The 18,033-nt window shown below is 46.0% G+C and overlaps 1 protein-coding gene across 5 annotated transcripts in view; it reads left to right on the plus strand.

Moving 5' to 3' along the window:
• Window positions 1–18,033, plus strand: part of LOC144596773 (pleckstrin homology domain-containing family G member 1) — a 181,164-nt gene that overhangs the window by 153,666 nt on the left and 9,465 nt on the right. For all 5 annotated transcript variants that reach the window (XM_078405545.1, XM_078405543.1, XM_078405544.1 and 2 more), the window contains 6 exons: window positions 359–445; window positions 3,266–3,299; window positions 10,930–11,019; window positions 12,046–12,081; window positions 12,230–12,246; window positions 14,697–14,918. In XM_078405545.1, coding sequence (XP_078261671.1) covers window positions 359–445; window positions 3,266–3,299; window positions 10,930–11,019; window positions 12,046–12,081; window positions 12,230–12,246; window positions 14,697–14,918 — 486 coding nt within the window. The remainder of the gene's footprint in view (window positions 1–358; window positions 446–3,265; window positions 3,300–10,929; window positions 11,020–12,045; window positions 12,082–12,229; window positions 12,247–14,696; window positions 14,919–18,033) is intronic.

Here is an 18,033-nt window from a genome sequence, read left to right on the forward strand (position 1 = left end):
GACTTGGAGGGCCGAAAAGGCCTGTTTCCGGCTGTATGTATATGATATGATATGACACAGAGTTCCAATCTGAAACGTCACCTATCCATGTTCTCCAGAGATGCTGCCCGACCTGCTGCAAAGTCCAGCACTTTGTATCCTTGGTATGCTTGTAATATCAAAAATATACACGTCTCTGTCTTAAACGTTTGTGTGGGGCTGTGATTAGTAAGTATGAGGAAAGGGCCAGTTGAAGAGCCCTGAGTTGTGATAAAATGTGATGTGGAATTATGAATGAAGTTAGATCCTTTCTGAAGGTGTTTCTGTATGACATCAAGTCATCTCAAATTCTCTTCATGCTTGTCATATTTTGTTACAGGCCAAGTCAATGCAGGACAAGAGGCTTTGGATTCTTCACCTGAAGAGGCTTATTCTTGAAAATCATCCAGCTAAGATCCCTGCCAAGGTGTGAAGTAGGATAACCCTAGGTTTTCATATTCTTTAGGGACCTTTTATACTAATTTTAAAGTTAATAAACTGTTCTGACACCAAATGCATCGAATAGTCTGAATGTTGACAGTAGGGTTTAGTTAAATTTATAGATACAGCACGGAAACAGGCCCTTCAGCCCACCAGGTCTACACTGACCATCGATTACCCGTTCATACTAGTTCTATGTTGGACCACTTTCACATCACACCCTACACATTCGGGGCAATTTACAGAAGCCAATTAACCAACAGACCCGCACATTTTTGGGATGTGGGAGGAAACTAGGAGCACCCAGAGGAAAGCCACGTGGTTAAAGGGAGAACGTGCAAACTCCACACAGATAGCACTCTAGGCCAGAATTGAACCCGGGTGTCTGGCACTGTGAGGCAGCAGCTCTACCAGCTGCACCACTGTGCCGCCCATGTTTTCTGGAATAGAGTTTCTCTTTGATTCTTTTCAAGCTTAGCGTAAAACATTCCTCTAATTACTGTAAACGGTAGATAATTACTGTTTGATAGATACCGGCTCTGATCTATGCTCAGATGAGGCAGCTTGTTCGTGTAGTGTTCCGCAGTAACCCATTGAAATTTCACACCTTTGCACTGAATCCAAAGTCAATTCAGCTGTAGGACAGGGTAATTTTGACACGGTTCAGCATGGTAGGCTGCTCTGGAATGTTAGATCGCATTGGATCCAAGGTGAGCTAGCCGGCTGGATAGAAAATTGGCTTTGTGGAAGGAAGCAGAGGATGAAGGTGGAAGGTTGTTTTGCCAGACTGGAGGCCTAAGACTTGTGGTGTGCCAGGGTTCGGTGCTAGGCCATTGCTGTTTGTCATCTATATCAATAATTTGGATGAGAACATACAGTACCAGGCATGATCAGTAAGTTTGCAAATGATACTAAAACAGGTGTTATTGTAGATGGTGAAGATGGTTGTTAAAAATTGCAGCAGGATCTTGATCAGTTGGACAGTTGAGCTGAGGAATAGTTGGTGGAGTTTAATACAGAGAGGTTTTGCATTTGAATGACAGCGAATAGCAGTGCGAATTGTTGTAGAACCAGAGGGATCTATGAGTGCAGGTGCACAGTTCCATTAAAAATGGCATCACAGGTAGATAGGATGGTCAAGAAGGCTTCAGGCACATTGGCCTTCATCAGTCAGATTATTGAGTGTAGAGGTTGGGAGGTCATGTTATAGTTGTATAAGAAATTGGTGAGGCCAAATTTGGAGTATTGTGTTCAGTTTTGGTCACCCTGTTATAGGAAAAATGTTCTTAAGTTGGAAAGGATCCGGAGAATATTTACGAGGATGGTGCCAGGATTAGGCGGCCTGAGCTATAGGAAGTTGAGCAGACTAGGACTTTATTCCTTGGGGCACAGTAGGATGAGGGGTGTTCTTATAGGGGTGTGTATAAGATCATGAGAGGAATAGAAAGAGTAAATGGTAGAGTTGGGGAATTGACAACCAGAGGACATAGGTTTAAGGTGAAGGGGGACAGATTTAATAGGAACCTGAGGGGCAACATTTTTACACAAATGATGGTAGGTATGTGGACGAGCTGCCGGAGGAGGTAGTTGAGGCAGATGCTATCACATTATCACAATGTTTAATAAACATTTGGCAGGTACATGGATAGGACAGGTTTAGAGCGATATGGGCCAAACGCAGGTAGTTGGGACTAGTGTAGACGGGGCACATTGGTCATTGTAGGGAAGTTGGGCCGAAAGGCCTGTTGCCACGTTGTATGACCGTATGAGGGGGCTGACCTGGATCAGACTTCAACTGCCTGGTCCTCATTGATTTGCAGGTACCATGTTATTTATGTGAGCCATGAATACCTGTGTATCTAAGAGCCAACAATACACCCAATATGGTGAATAATTCTGGCTGCAATCACTGGATACTAGCCATTAGACGGTGTGGCCAGTTTTTTGTGTGCAGAACCTGCCTCTGAGAGGGACCTTTTGTACCAATATAAAATAGCTTGGGAACATTGGCGTACGGTAAAGGTCTTACCTCACTCACACTTAAAATTCCACAGTCTTTCGAACAATTGCATCTGTTCTCTTGCAGATGTCGCTGACAGCCATTAATTAATCAATCGTGTGGAAATGTTATTACCTGGCTTGCAAATGACAGGTTGATCCAGATTAAGTCTTTCTGGAATCCTTGCCTTGAACCTGGTGGAAACCGCAGATTGAGTTTGCACGTAGGCCATTTATGCTGTAGGAATGAAATTAATCCACTCTGCACCAAGACCACAGGCTCTGGCATGAACGCAGGCTGAAAATGGTGTCTGGAGTCTCAGTTTGTTATTCCAATTTGTGAAATGATGGCTGCTAATTGCGCAGCCAAAGGCAAATTATTTAGGAGGCCTTTGTTCCACATGGGATTAGGTGTCTGCCGCATCCACCTGGCTACAACCTCTGGTTATAGTTCACCTGGTAATTATTTTTGTCACAAACTTGATTTATTTTTAATTCCACATTGCTGGCTCAGTGTCTTTGTTGTGGATAGACAAAATAATCAAGGTTGATGCTGATACTTCTCAATGGTTTTTGAAATTGTTCACCTTTTTAAGCTTTGTTTCCATTCAAGTCTGGCCTTGTTTCCTGCGCCCTGTTTACTCACTTCAAACACTTGCGTCTCTTGTTTGTTTCTGAAGGGTGGGATCTGCACAGATGTAACTATACGGCTGCTTTCAGCTGCTCCCGCTTCTGACGTCAGCAACTTGCAGTTGATAGTTGGCTCAGTTTTGTTCAGTGGCTAAATAATAAATGTTTTTATTTACAGGCTAAACAAGCAATTCTGGAGATGGACGCCATCCGTAAGTATTGTTTGAATCGATTTGATTGAGGGCGCTGCTAAATTATTGGTTAATATTGATTGGCCTGTACTTTAATGTTGACCTGGTTTATGCATTGAAGGTGAACAAGTAAGCCCCTGTTTATGTTACGCCAGAGTCACATCTGAACTGTCACACAGCCTGACTGCAATACCCAATTCTCAGAATACACAGGAACATGCTCTTGGGGAAACCTTTTCCTTAGGAGTGAGACTTAGTTATGCTTGGTTGAGATAGAGCTGTAGAAAAAGAATAACCATGTCAATTGGGTGGTCCATATATTTAATGCACAAAATGCTGGAGGAACTCAGTGGGTCAGACAGCATCTGTGGAAGGAATGGACAGATGATTTCAGGGCGGAACCCTCCTTTAAACCGATGAAGGGTCCCAAACCAAAATGCCGTCTGTCCATTATAAAAGACGAAATTGCTGAGCATTTGGATAGCAGTAACAGGATCATTCCGAGTCAGCATGGATTTACGAAGGGGAAATCATGCTTGACAAATCTACTGGAATTTTTTGAGGATGTAACTAGGAAAATTGACAGGGGAGAGTCAGTGGATGTGGTGTACCTCGACTTTCAGAAAGCCTTCGACAAGGTCCCACACAGGAGATTAGTGGGCAAAATTAGGGCACATGGTATTGGGGGTAGGGTACTGACATGGATAGAAAATTGGTTGACAGACAGAAAGCAAAGAGTGGGGATAAATGGGTCCCTTTCGGAATGGCAGGCAGTGACCAGTAGGGTACCGCAAGGTTCGGTGCTGGGACCCCAGCTATTTACGATATACATTAATGACTTAGACGAAGGGATTAAAAGTACCATTAGCAAATTTGCAGATGATACTAAGCTGGGGGGTAGTGTGAATAGTTTTAAATAAGATGCAATAAGGCTGCAGGGTGACTTGGACAGGTTGTGTGAGTGAGCGGATACATGGCAGATGCAGTTTTATGTAGATAAGGGTGAGGTTATTCACTTTGGAAGTAAGAATAGAAAGGCAGATTATTATCTGAATGGTGTCAAGTTAGGAGGAGGGGGAGTTCAACGAGATCTGGGTGTCCTAGTGCATCAGTCAATGAAAGGAAGCATGCAGGTACAGCAGGCAGTGAAGAAAGCCAATGGAATGTTGGCCTTCATAACAAGAGGAGTTGAGTATAGGAGCAAAGAGGTCCTTCTACAGTTGTACCGGGCCCTGGTGAGACCGCACCTGGAGTACTGTGTGCAGTTTTTGTAGATCAGTGCATGTTCCTTTAACATAGTGACCTCACCACTACTAACCACTCCCCATTGTCTCTGGTATAATTGTAACTTCCCCACCTCCAGCTCGCTCTCTAGTGCCAGTGATGACCACGGACAGCTAGGGCATAATGTATGTGTAGTGTCATTAATAAACTTATATAGTAAAAGACTCTGCCTACGAGTGGCATCCTTTTACATGGTGTCAGAAGTGGGATCTCGGCCGGCGCCCCAGGACATAAATTTCACCGGCCGCCGGCGATTGAATGACCCGCAGACCCGGGTCGCCCCCTCCGCGCCCGCTATGGTCACCCCTCGCAGATGCCCAAACTGCAACTTCTCGTCACACAGGTATAACGTTTGCCCAGCGCAGGGCAAAACTTGTAATTCCTGCGGGAGGCAGAACCATTTTTCTGCAGCTTGTCGTTCTCGTGGGAGACCTGTCCCTGTTCCTAGAGGGAGTCTAAACAACCTTGCCAACGATGATAGCGAAACCGGTTCCCGGAACCAACATGAGGTACTCCATGGCTCAGATACGACTTCCTCCCATGGAGACTCTCTGGTGTTTTCGCTCTTGGGAGCACCTGCATTGATAACGGATCCATCCGTGCATGTTACAGTCAATGGACACTCCTTCCCTGCCAAGGTCGATACTGGGGCGTTTGCAAATGTTATGTCTGTGCGCCTCTTCGAGCAGATAAGTTCGGGGGAGAGGGTTACTCCTGACAACTCCCGCCTCCATGCCTATGGGGGAGGCGTTCTGATTGCCGTGGGAAAGGCAACGGTTATCTGTACTGTTCTGGAGACCTCTCGGCCCCTCACGTTCCTCCTGCTAGCATCTGAAAACGTCACCCTGCTGGGCGCCCGTGCATGCCAGGACTTTGGTTTGGTCTCATTTCACCGCGACATCCACCTGGTGCAGGCCCCCATGGACCCCCTGATCGAGTACCCTGACCGATTTGATGACGTCCTGGGGAAGCTGCCCTGTGCCTACAAGATCGTTGTGGACCCGGGGGTCGACCCAGTGGTCAGACCGGCCCACCGTGTGTCTTTTGCCATGAAGGGCCGCGTGGAGTCCACACTACGTGGCATGGTGGACATGGGCATCCTCAAGGAGGTGAGTGCCCCCACCCAGTGGGTCTCCACCATGGTGGTCGCTGCCAAGAAGGACGCGAGCGAGATCAGGATCTGCATCAACCCCAAGGACCTGAACCTGGCTATTAAACGCCCGCACTACCCCATGCGGACGGTGGAGGACGTCGCGGCACAGGTCGGTCCAGCCACGGTTTTCTCGGTCCTGGATGCCAAGAGCTCCTTTTGGCAGATACCGCTGGATGCACGTTCCTCCTTCCTGACCACCTTCAGCACACCGTTCGGCAGGTTCCGTTTCCTCCGCATGCCTTTTGGGATCAACTCGGCAAGCGAGGTTTTTCAGCGTACGATGGAGCAGCTGTTTGCTGGGTTGCCGTGCGCCATCATCGTGGATGACATCTTGGTGTACGGGAGGGACGTCGCTGAGCATGACCGACACCTCCGCCAGGTCCTGGACAAGGCTCGTGAGATCAACCTCAAGCTTAATCGAAGGAAGTGTCGGTTCCGCGTTGAGGAAGTCACCTACGTCGGCCACGTTTTCACGGCGGGTGGCCTGAAGCCAGACCCCGCGAAGACGGCGGCGATCACCGAAATGCCCGCTCCCACTGACGTGCCCGGCCTGCAGCGCTTCCTGGGCATGGTCAACTACTTGGGTAAGTTCATACCCGACCTCAGCGAACTGAGTGCCCCCCTGAGGGAGCTGACCAAGAAGGACAATGCCTGGGTCTGGCTCCCGCACCACCAATCGGCCTTCGTGGCCCTGAGGTCCAGACTCGCACGGACCCCGACTTTGCAGTTTTTCGACCTGAACAGGCCAATTGTCCTCACCTGCGATGCATCTCGGTTCGGCCTTGGTGCTGCCTGCCTGCAGCTCTACGACGACCGACAGCTGCCCGTCTCCTATGCCTCTCGCACAATGACCCCTGCTGAACAGCGCTACGCGCAGATTGAAAAGGAGCTCCTTGCCGTGGTGTTCGCGTGCTCCAAATTCAGAGACTACGTTCTGGGAAAAACTTTCACCATCGAAACAGACCACCAGCCGCTGGTCTCTATTTTAAACAAGCCCATCCACGCAGCCTCGTCCCGCTTGCAGCGAATGATGCTGCAGCTGCAGCGTTTTACATTCGAAATCGTGTACCGCAAAGGCAAGGAGATGTTCGTGGCAGACACTTTGTCCCGTGCCCCACTACCTTCCATTTCCCGCCATCCGTACGAATCGGCTGACCTGATGGTGTTGAACGTCAACATCGTTCCATCTTGGCAGATGCAGTCCCTGGTCACACACACTGCCGCTGATCCGAACCTTCAACAGCTTAAGGGCGTCATCCGCCGTGGCTGGCCTGAACGACGGTCTTCCCTGCCGGCTGGTGCCGTGCCCTACTTCCTGGTTCGGGATGAACTGGTGCTGCACGCGGGCGTGGTGGTGAAGGGTCACAAGGTTGTGGTGCCGGCTGCGCTGCGAGATCACTACTTCCACACTGCCCACAACGGACACCCAGGGGTGGAGGCCACGTTATCCCAGGCCCAAGCACAGTTTTACTGGCCTGGCATGGTCAAGGAGATCCGGGACAGGGTCTCCGCCTGCGCTGCCTGCAACAGCCTATTACCTCATCAGCAGCGCCAGCCTCTCCTGCAGCAGCCGGCTCCCGAGTTGCCATGGATGGCTGTTGCCGCCGATATTTTCGAGTGGCGTGGCAAACACTACCTGGTCTTGGTGGACTCCTACTCCAGCTGGTTCGAGGTGGACCTGCTGCCGTCCCTCACGTCTGCTGCCGTCATCGGGAAGCTTCGCCGCCACTTCTCTACCTTTGGTTCCCCGGCATCTCTCCAGTCCGACAACGGCAGCCAGTTTACCAGCGCCGAGTTTGCTGCTTTCGCCACCCGGTGGAACTTTCGCCACATCACCAGCAGCCCCGAGTACCCGCAAAGCAATGGGCTTGCAGAGCGCGCTGTCCGCAGCGCTAAGGAACTGATGGAACGTTGCCGGCTTGACAGTTCGGACTTGTACCTTGCCCTCCTCAACCTCCGCAACATCTCCCGGGACCCCGCGCTCGGTTCCCCTGCCCAGCGCCTCATGTCCCGCACCACTAGACCCCCTATCCCCGTCTCCCAGCAATCCCTGCAACCCACGGCTCGGAGCCCTGCCGCTGTCAGGGAGCGCATCACTGAAAAGCAGCTCATTCAGAAGCGCTCCTTTGACAGGTCGTCCCGTCCCCTTCCACCTTTGTTCGCTGGCCAGGTTGTCCGGATGGAGTCGACCTCCGGTCACCACCGGCTGGCCGTGGTCGTCGGCAATGCTGACTCTCCACGGTCGTACCTGGTCAACTACGAGGGCACCGTGTACCGTCGTACCCGCCAGCACCTGATGCTGGTAAACGAGCCTGCACCGCCTCCCGCGATGCCGTATTCACCTCCCGTCCAGTCCGCGGTGCCTGATGTGCCTCCTGCTCCGGTACATCCGCAGTCGCCCCAGCCACCTTCCCCTCCCTCGCCTGCGCGTGCATCGCTTCCCAGTCCTCCTCCTTCCCCTGGTTCCCCAGCCTCTGTACCCGCACCCGTTCATGCTGCTCCTTCGACCGGAGGGGATGGTGGGTTGCGCACCCGCTCTGGGAGAGTGGTCAGGCCGCCTGTCCGGTACGGTGTGTACGAGTAGTCTGCTTGTAGTTTGAGCCTAGCGCATGAGCCGTGGTCACTTTGTTTCCAAGAGGAAGGATGTAGATCAGTGCATGTTCCTTTAACATAGTGACCTCACCACTACTAACCACTCCCCATTGTCTCTGGTATAATTGTAACTTCCCCACCTCCAGCTCGCTCTCTAGTGCCAGTGATGACCACGGACAGCTAGGGCATAATGTATGTGTAGTGTCATTAATAAACTTATATAGTAAAAGACTCTGCCTACGAGTGGCATCCTTTTACAGTTTTGGTCTCCAAATTTGAGGAAGGATATTCTTGCTATGGAGGGCGTGCAGCGTAGGTTCACTAGGTTAATTCCCGGAATGGCGGGACTGTCGTATGTTGAAAGGCTGGAGCGATTGGGCTTGTATACACTGGAATTTAGAAGGATGAGGGGGGATCTTATTGAAACATATAAGATAATTAGGGGATTGGACCCATTAGATGCAGGAAACATGTTCCCAATTTTGGGGGAGTCCAGAACAAGGGGCCACAGTTTAAGAATAAGGGGTAGGCCATTTAGAACGGAGATGAGGAAGAACTTTTTCAGTCAGAGAGTGGTGAAGGTGTGGAATTCTCTGCCTCAGAAGGCGGTGGAGGCCAGTTCGTTGGATGCTTTCAAGAGAGAGCTGGATAGAGCTCTTAAGGATAGCGGAGTGAGGGGGTATGGGGAGAAGGCAGGAACGGGGTACTGATTGAGAGTGATCAGCCATGATCGCATTGAATGGCGGTGCTGGCTCGAAGGGCTGAATGGCCTACTCCTGCACCTATTGTCTATTGTCTATTCACAGATACTGCATGACCATTGAGTTCTTCCAACACTTTTGTGTTTTGCTCCAGACTCCAGCATCTGCAGTTTCTTGTGACTCTAGCATGAGTGTTTATCTGTGTGTCTCACAATCAGTCAGTAGACCCTTATGAGTTTATTTGGTTCTAGGTATTACATTGTTCCTTTCACATTTGTGGGAACCAATTTCAGCTGCTACAGGGGCAACATGATTAAAACCTGCTTCGTATTTATTTAATTTCAATAACAGTTTCCCAAGTAGTTGTCAGATTGTAGAAGAGAATATTGGGAGAGGGATACATAGCAGAGTCTCAAGAGGACTTGTCCAAATAGTAGTTGAGGTTGTGTGGTTTGGTGTGTAGTCTTCTACTGAAGTCACAGTTGCCAGTGATTGGGCAAAAAGGTTACGACATTAGGGTCAAGAGTTGGGGGGAAGCTTATAGGATAGAAGAATCGGAAGGGGTTAGTGACTTTTTTTGGTATGGGGTTGTTGCAAGGGGAGGAATGAACAGCCCTAAGCAAGAGGACTAGAATTTGAGATTTTGTATTCTATCCCTAAAGGGATTATCAAGAAGAAAACTAGTCTCCGATTTATAAAGTGTTAAGGGCAAGCAGTCTGGACAATGTGCTTCCAGCTGTATGGAAAGAGGCCGGGCCACTTGGTGGGTCTTTTTGTTCCGCAGAGCAACAGCCACGGCAGACTTTGCCTGATATGGAGGTCAGTTAACCTACTGCCTAGATTTTATTTTTGTCAGAACAATTCGAAGCTGATTATCCATTTCTCCCAGAACTGGGTGTCTTCAATACATATCTGCCCAGCGGTATGACAGTGTTTCCTAACTCTTATGATATGAAAATAAGTATACATGAGCAACTAGTTACTATTGAACCATTAGATGATAGATAACCATCACCATCGCCTTGTTCACCATCAAAATATTATGGTCACAAGAGAGCAAGAATTAGAACAGCATCAGACTTGCTGACTAATCCATCTTGATTACTAGCTACTGAAATTTATGGCTGGTAACAATGGCAGAAACATGGATTCAAAGTCATTTGTTTCTTTCAAGCTTTCTATATCAAATATATATATATAATCTATGTATATGCTATACATATCAAATCAATTGATGTGTTGATCAATTATCAATACATAACATATATAGACACACAATGCTGGAGTAACTCAGCGGGTCATGCAGCATCTCGGGAGAGAATGAATGGGTGGCGTTTCGGGTCGATACCCTTTTCAGACATACACACACATATATATATATATATATATATATATATATCAAATCAATTTCCTGCCTCCAATTAAATTTTCATTGATGCTGTCTACTTCTAATCCAGTGGGGTTTAGTTGGTCTTTTAACCAGGGCAGTAGTAGGTGACAAAAGATTAAGCCAACCTGGGCTCTTCTTGATCATGATTCAGCCACAGGTAGAAAGTGCGGGTGAGTTGGATGCAGGATAAGAACAACACCAGGTACAGCTGCAATCTGCAACCCACTGTTGAGGGTCCCACACAAAGGACCCTTGAAAAGAAGAGGGAATTATGAAAGTGTTTCTCACTTTGGTTAGTAGCTTCCATTTGGGGATGAGAATGGAAAGTTACAGCACCAATTTCCATCCAGTTTGTGGATTTCCAAACATCATTTCTTTAACTCTGTTTAAACGTTACTTAACTTTTTTTTTCTGCATGCTCTTCCTAAGTTTAAAAAAAACCTGTGGAGGGGCCCAGCTTGGTACATGAGTTAAACTGGAAGGGAGAAATCAGGAGTAAATTTATTCACGACAATATTGTTTCTGTTGCAGACCACCCTGGTTTCCACTACAGCCCAGAGGGTGAGAGGAAGGCAGACATGGAGGACAAAATCACGCCTCGCAGAGTCCGAAGGAAGTCCGGTATAACACTGAACTCTTGCACAAAATAAGGAGTGTTTGGGGTGGCATAATCTGTTGTGTACTTAAAGTTGATTCTGAAGTCTTTGGAAGACTTGGTCTTGCTACTTTCTGGCTCTGGTGAGAGGGACATCTCTGAGTCAAGTGAGACTTAAGAGGTACTGCCCTCTGTACTGCCAAATGGTTGAAAATGGTTTGTGTAGCCATGGCAGTCACCATAGTATCACGGTACTGCCCCAAACTCATGAACTCCATCAATTGGGCGAGTAAAGATAAAAAATACTTTACTCTCAAATTTGCAGCAGAAGCTCAAGTGATAGGAGCAGAATTAGACCATTCAGCCCATCAATTCTACTCCGCCATTCAATCCTGGCTGATCTATCTCTCCCTCTCACCCCATTCTCCTTCCTTCTTTCCATCACCCCTGACACCCATACTAATCAAGAATCTAACTATCTCTGCCATAAAAATATCGATTGACTTGGCCTCCACAGCCTGCTGTGGCAATGAATTATACAGATTCACCACAGATTCAACAGGTAGCATCTTGATTTTATCAACTGTCTTGAATCAAATAATTTTAACTGGAATTTCAAAATTCAAAGATGTATCATTTAAAAATACTTTGCATAATGGCATTAAAAAATCCTGACCTACCCAGAAACCAGACAAGACAATTCGTCAATCTCTTTATCATTGCTGGGCCAACATCCTGGAGGAGCTCCCTCGTAATCTATTGCATGCAACAGCATTTGCAATGGTCAGCAGTTGACAAATGTGTCTTGCCACCAGAATGAGTGTATATAGGAATGGGCAGTAGTTAACAGTCATGCCAGTGATGCTACGTTCCTTCAGTGCATTTAAAAAAAAAGATGTACAAATCCTCCCAGTGAAAGTATATGACTGTAGAAACAGCTGTACGTGACTGGGAACTTTCTGCACTTGACTGCAGATGTGGATGTGTAATGGAGCCGGTGCATTAAGTTGCATGCAAGTCCCTCAATTGATTCTAATTTTCTTTCTTTGCAGAACCATCAGCAAGAATGAAGACTCCCAAACAAGCAGGTCAGTCACAAAACTTCTAATTCGTTTGCAAAATTGTAATCTACAGTATCTTCTGCTAAACAGGTTTACACTTGTAAGCAGTTAGATGCTTGAACATATTAAGCCTTCTAACAATTCCTCTTTTCCTTTTGCCCTTTTCCTAATTCAGAAACCAGACAAGACAAGGTAGGCCTGTGTTTACTGATTTATTGAGTCTTTTAAAAAAAACAGTAAACTGGGGAGGTCAGGATTTTTTTTAATGCCATAATATGAAGTTTCTTCAAAAGATGCACATTTGAATTTTGACATTTTAGTTAAGATTGTTTGATTCAAGACAGTTGTTGCTATTTTTCAAATAGTATAAAGCAGTGGGGAAAATAAAGATGATTTGCATTTAGACTTTACTTTAGAGATACAGCACAAAAACAGGTCCTTCATCCCACTGAGTTTGTGCCGACCAGCAATTACCCCATACACTAGCACTATCCTACAGACTAGGGACAATTTACAATTTTACCAAAGCCAATTACCCTACAAATCCGTATGTCTTTGGAGTGTGGGAGGAAACCGGGACACCCGGAGAAAATCCATGGTCGCACGGAGAACATACAAACTCCATACAGACAGCACCCTTCGTCAGGATCGAACCCGGGTCTCTGGCGCTGTAAGGTAGCAACTCTACCACTACACTACTGTGCAATGTGGAACTTTTCATAACTTCCAGCTGTGCTAAAAACCCATAATAATGCAAGAACCCCAGCTGGGCACTTGGAATTGCTGGTATTGAAAGCAAGTTGGGACTAAAATTTAATGGGTGGAGCTGCATCTATTTTAGAAATTAATGAGAATTCCATATTGGTATTGAGATGCCACAAAATCTCTTGTAGATTGTAAAATAGTTGATTTTGTGTGAAGATATTTTCATGCCAAAATTTGTATTGATTGTCCTGTGACAGTTTCTCATTTCTTTCCTCATTCTCCATTCCTCCTCCCTTCCACTGTGGTTCTTTTATTAATTGCCTCTGTCTTGCTGTGCAGTGCTCACTTCTCTGACTTTATTCTGCTCGCAACACTTTCATACACTCTGTCTTCCCACAGCCTTGGGGACATGAGGGGCGCGGCCTGCAAAGGAAGCAGGAAGGTGGTATAATGTGGTTGAGAAAATAAAATTGTTTGTAGTTGGCCTTTCACTATCTTGATGACCTTCAGTGTTTTAGTCAATGGAGTATTTTGAACTGTGATCACTTGTTGAAGGAAATACCGCACCCATACTCACACAGCAGTGTTTCAGAGGCGGCAATGTGATAATAGCCAGATAATATGTTTCAAAGATAGCTAAATAATAAATATTGCTCATTTATAGAAATAAATGTTGCTCATAGAAAAATAGGTGCAGGAGTAGGCCATTCGGCCCTTCGAGCCAGCACCGCCCATTCTATATGATCATGGCTGATCATCTAACATCAGTACCCCATTCCTGCTTTTTCCCCATATCCTTTAGCCCTAAGAGCTAAATCTAACTCTCTTGAAAACATCCAGTGAATTGGTCTCCACTGCCTTCCGTGGCAAAGAATTCCTCAGATTCACAACTCTCTGGGTGAAAACGTTTTTCCTCATCTCAGTCCTAAATGGCCTACCCCTTATTCTAAACTGTGACCCCTGGTTCTGGACTCCCCCAACATCGGGAACATTTTACCTGCATCTAGCCTGTCCAATCCTTTAAGAATTTTATATTTTTCTATAAGAAATAATCTATATAGATAACTTTCTATATAGAAATTATCCTTTGGATTTTACTCATCCCATCTGAGAAGAAAGTTGATGTTTTCTGGTTGAACATCCAATACGATAGAGCTTTATCCCAGGCGGGAAATTGGTCTGCCAACAGTCATAAAATACAAGAAGATACTTGAAACATGAAATTAAAGTGACGAGTGAAAAATCCAGGATTGAGGATGTGCAAAGATTTATTTGGGGGGGGGGGGGAGAGCAGTCAGCCTACCCCACGACAGAAGGGGGAGGAGTTGTACACATCTCCTGTGGCGTTTTGTGCCAACATCACCTCTTTTATGAGTAAATAATATGGGTTGACTAATCAAGTCTCAGATATAGGCTTTGTCATCTGAGATTTTGCAGCTTGTGTCATAATTGCTGCCATTTGAAGTTGACATTATTTTATTTAAATAACCTAGTGCACACCAACTTGAAGGCTGATGATAGTGATGTTATAGAAAAAAAAAACTTAAACTCTTTAGGATATGAGAAAAGAGGAAATTATGTAAGTAAGATGGTTCCCAAGCATGGTTATGCATCCATGCTGATTTGTCAGATAAATCTATGTACAGAACTACCTATCCTTTGAGAAATATTCAGCATTTACATCATTTACTTTCTCTACAATTCAACTTGGAGATGTTCAAAGAGTAACTTGCTTTTACGGATTTTTTTCTCTATTTGGAAATTGAATGCTCCCCATGACATCTTGTTCATTCTCTCTGGTGTACATGCACAATGTAATGAATGTTTGAACAGCGTGTGACAGATATTTCCTCCCCCCCCCCCCAACAGCGTAAATTTATAATGTAATGAAGATTTGAACAGTGTGTGATGGATATTTCCTTACCCCTCCCTGACAGCGTGCAAGTGTTGAAGGATCCCTCCTTTCTCCTTCTGCGGAAGCATTATCCAATGAAACTACTCCTGACTGCAAGAGTGAAGTCAATGCCCTCTCCCGTGGTGACACTGTCAGCCAATCACAGGAGTCCTTGGAGCCGGCCTATCCAAGCGACCTCGAAGAAAGCCTCCATCTACGCACCTTGGACCAGACTGATGCTGACGATGAAGAGGAGGTTGAACAGGTTAAGAACTGCTTTATTGTTGATGATATCCAGATAATTACTCCAGCATGTTGTGTCTATCTTCGGTGTAAAGCAGCATCTACAGTTCCTTCCTACACATACCTGATAATATCTAAGCTTTTTCCTCATAGGAGCTGTCCTATGATCTATTGTGTTGGTGATGGCTATTCCCCTGTGGTAGTCCTGTGGTATTCACTACAAGCTGAGAATGACTGGGCTGAATGCTTGAACAGAACTTTAGAGTCATCAAGCAGAGAAACCGGTCCTTTGGACTAACTTGTCCATGCTGACCAAGATGTCCCATCTCAGCCAGTTCTATTTTCCTACAGTTGACCAGCAGAACAATTGGGTGCTTTGAGCTCCACTGCACAAAATCTGTGCTTTGTTTAGTTTGGAAATACAGCATGGAAATAGGCCCACTGGGTCCACACTGAACATTGATCGCCTGTTCACTCTAGCTCTTTATTATCTCACTTTCTCATCTACTTTCTTCACACTAGGAGCAATTTTACAGAGGCCAATGAACCTACAAACTTGCATGTCTTTGGGATGTGGGAGGAAACCAGAGCACCCGGAGGGAACCCATGGGGTCACAGGGAGAATGTGCAAACTCCACACAGACAGCACCCGAGGTCAGGATTGAACCTGGGTCTCTGGCGCTGTGAGGCAGCAACTCTACCAGTTGCACCACCGTGCCATCCCCTTTGCACTCCCTGGGTTATATTTGCTGGAAAGCTGTCTTGTTGGATCAACACATTAGATGAGATTACACTATAAATGGAGATCTTCTCCCCTAGTTGAGCCACAACAGATCCCAGGTCAAGGAAGAGTGGTTGAAGTGCCCCTGCATCTTAGCCAATGTTCAGGCCTTAACCATCAGAACAAAAAAAAAAAACATTCTTGTAATGAGGACTTGTATTGAAATTGATTGTCATATTTCCCTTGTTTAAGTAATTTATTGTTTGCTTGCGGCTGAGAACTTCATCCTCGTTTGCTGGTGCTAAATGTGCTATCCAACAGCTGCTAAGGCCGAACGTCGCAAGTAGAATGTGCAGCTGCTACAATATACTGCATTTAGCGACATCACCCAAGGATGAATGTATGCACACAGACCCTCCCCTATTATGAGTTGCAGTCAAATATATCAAGGTGCTACGCAGACCTGTTCCAAAACAGTTTTACACTGAGACACAAAGGCTTGATCAAAACCAGTGGCTTTAAGTTCAAGGAGAGAAGGGTTTAGGGAGGGAATTTGACAGTTTGAGGCTTCAACAGCTGAAGGCAGAGCTACAAATAGTGGGACCATAATAATCAGGATTGCTGAGAACTAGAGGAATGTTGTAGGAGCAGCGAAGGGATGAGAAAGAATTGGAAAAAGTGGGTGACAATTTTAAAGTTGAAGTTTTGCTCTATTCGTTATGTCTTCTTTGATTGAAGCATTTAAAAAGAGAGACGGAGAGACATCATGGAAACGGGCCCTTTGGCCCACCAAATCCGTGCTGTCCATCTTTTAATCCCATTTTATTCTCCCCACATTCCTGTCAACTTCATCCAGATCCTCTCCCTCACCATCCACATTCTAGGGCCAATTTACAGCAACCAATTAACCCACTGGCCTGCACGTCTATGGGATGTGGGAGGTAACCGGAGCACCTGAAGGAAACCCACACTGTCAGAGGGAGAACGTGCAAACTCCACACAGATAAGTCCTGAGGTCAGGAACGGACATGGGTCCCTGACGCTGTCAGGCTGCAGCTCTACCCCCTGAGCCATTGTGTTGCCCTTGCACCACAGAGCCGCCCAAAGGCACAAAACATGTCATCCCCCTCATTAAATGAATGCCTTTCTCTGTCACAAACCTCTTGCTCAAACTGAGTTGGTTCTCAAATACAAAGTACAGTACACTGAATTTAGTGCATTGGTGACACCTAGTGGTTGAAACCCCACTGCAGAAAAAGTCTGGGACGCTGGGACCGTCCTGTGCAATATCTTTCTTCGGGTTACAGCATAACTTAGAATTCAATGAATTTAGTGTATGGGGTGATCGCTGGTCGACACGGACTCTGTGGGCCGAAGGGACTGTTTCCGCACTGGATCACGAAAGTCTAAAAGTCTAAATTGACTAGAATAAACCAGTTGAGGTCGAATCATTATTTTATAAAGGTCTGGCATGACTTGCCTGATTTTTGTACTCTATTCCTCTTTCGAAGAACTTGTACATCTTTCTAACCACCGCAATCTGCCCTACTGTTTCAAATATCCTCCTAGATCCCTTATTCTATATTGTTTCTCATTCTTCTTACCAGAATGCAAATCATTAAACTTAATCTGTCATTAAGTTCTCTCCTGATTTGCTGCCTGACCCGCTGAGTTACTCCAGCTTTCTGTGAAGCCTCTTCAAGCCTATTTATATCTTTCTCCAATTTTTAATTATCCTCTGTATTGTTCATCATAATACCATTTTGTGTGATCTGACAATTTAAAATTTGTTCTACCCACCCCCCACCCTACCAAGTCCAAAACATGTTCTCTTCGATAACACATAGTGTGTTTCTGATTCCCTTTTGAATTTTGCTCCTTCATGAATTCCCTGCACTAGTCATTCCTCCTGAATCACCATGAATATCGATCCTCCTTCCTATATCCATAGAAATTCCTTGCAGCCTTGCCATCTCATGGCTCCTCCATTCCCACCAAAAGCCACTTCCAATTCCATTGTTACTTTCACTGTACCTGGAAGGGATGTGGAGGAGGTAGGAGAGTAAAGGATGAGGAGGAATTGTTTGCTACCAGTTATGCCATGGAGTATACTCAATCACACCTTTATTTTCACCTTTTTCACTTTGCCTACATCAATAAAACTGCTAGCCTTTACCATTCTCCTGTAATATCCATAGACTGATCCTCATTTGTCCTTTAAATCAAATAATGCAAACTAAATATACTTATGGTGAATAATTGATAGTGTGAGAAAATAACTGCAGATGCTGGTACAAATCGATGGTATTTATCCACAAAATGCTGGAGTAACTCAGCAGGTCAGGCAGCGTCTCGGGAGAGAAGGAATGGGTGACATTTCGGGTCGAGGCCCATCGGTCTGAAGAAGGGTCTCGAC

This window comes from Rhinoraja longicauda, chromosome 9 (genome assembly GCF_053455715.1).
Source record: "Rhinoraja longicauda isolate Sanriku21f chromosome 9, sRhiLon1.1, whole genome shotgun sequence".
NCBI lineage: Eukaryota > Metazoa > Chordata > Chondrichthyes > Rajiformes > Arhynchobatidae > Rhinoraja > Rhinoraja longicauda.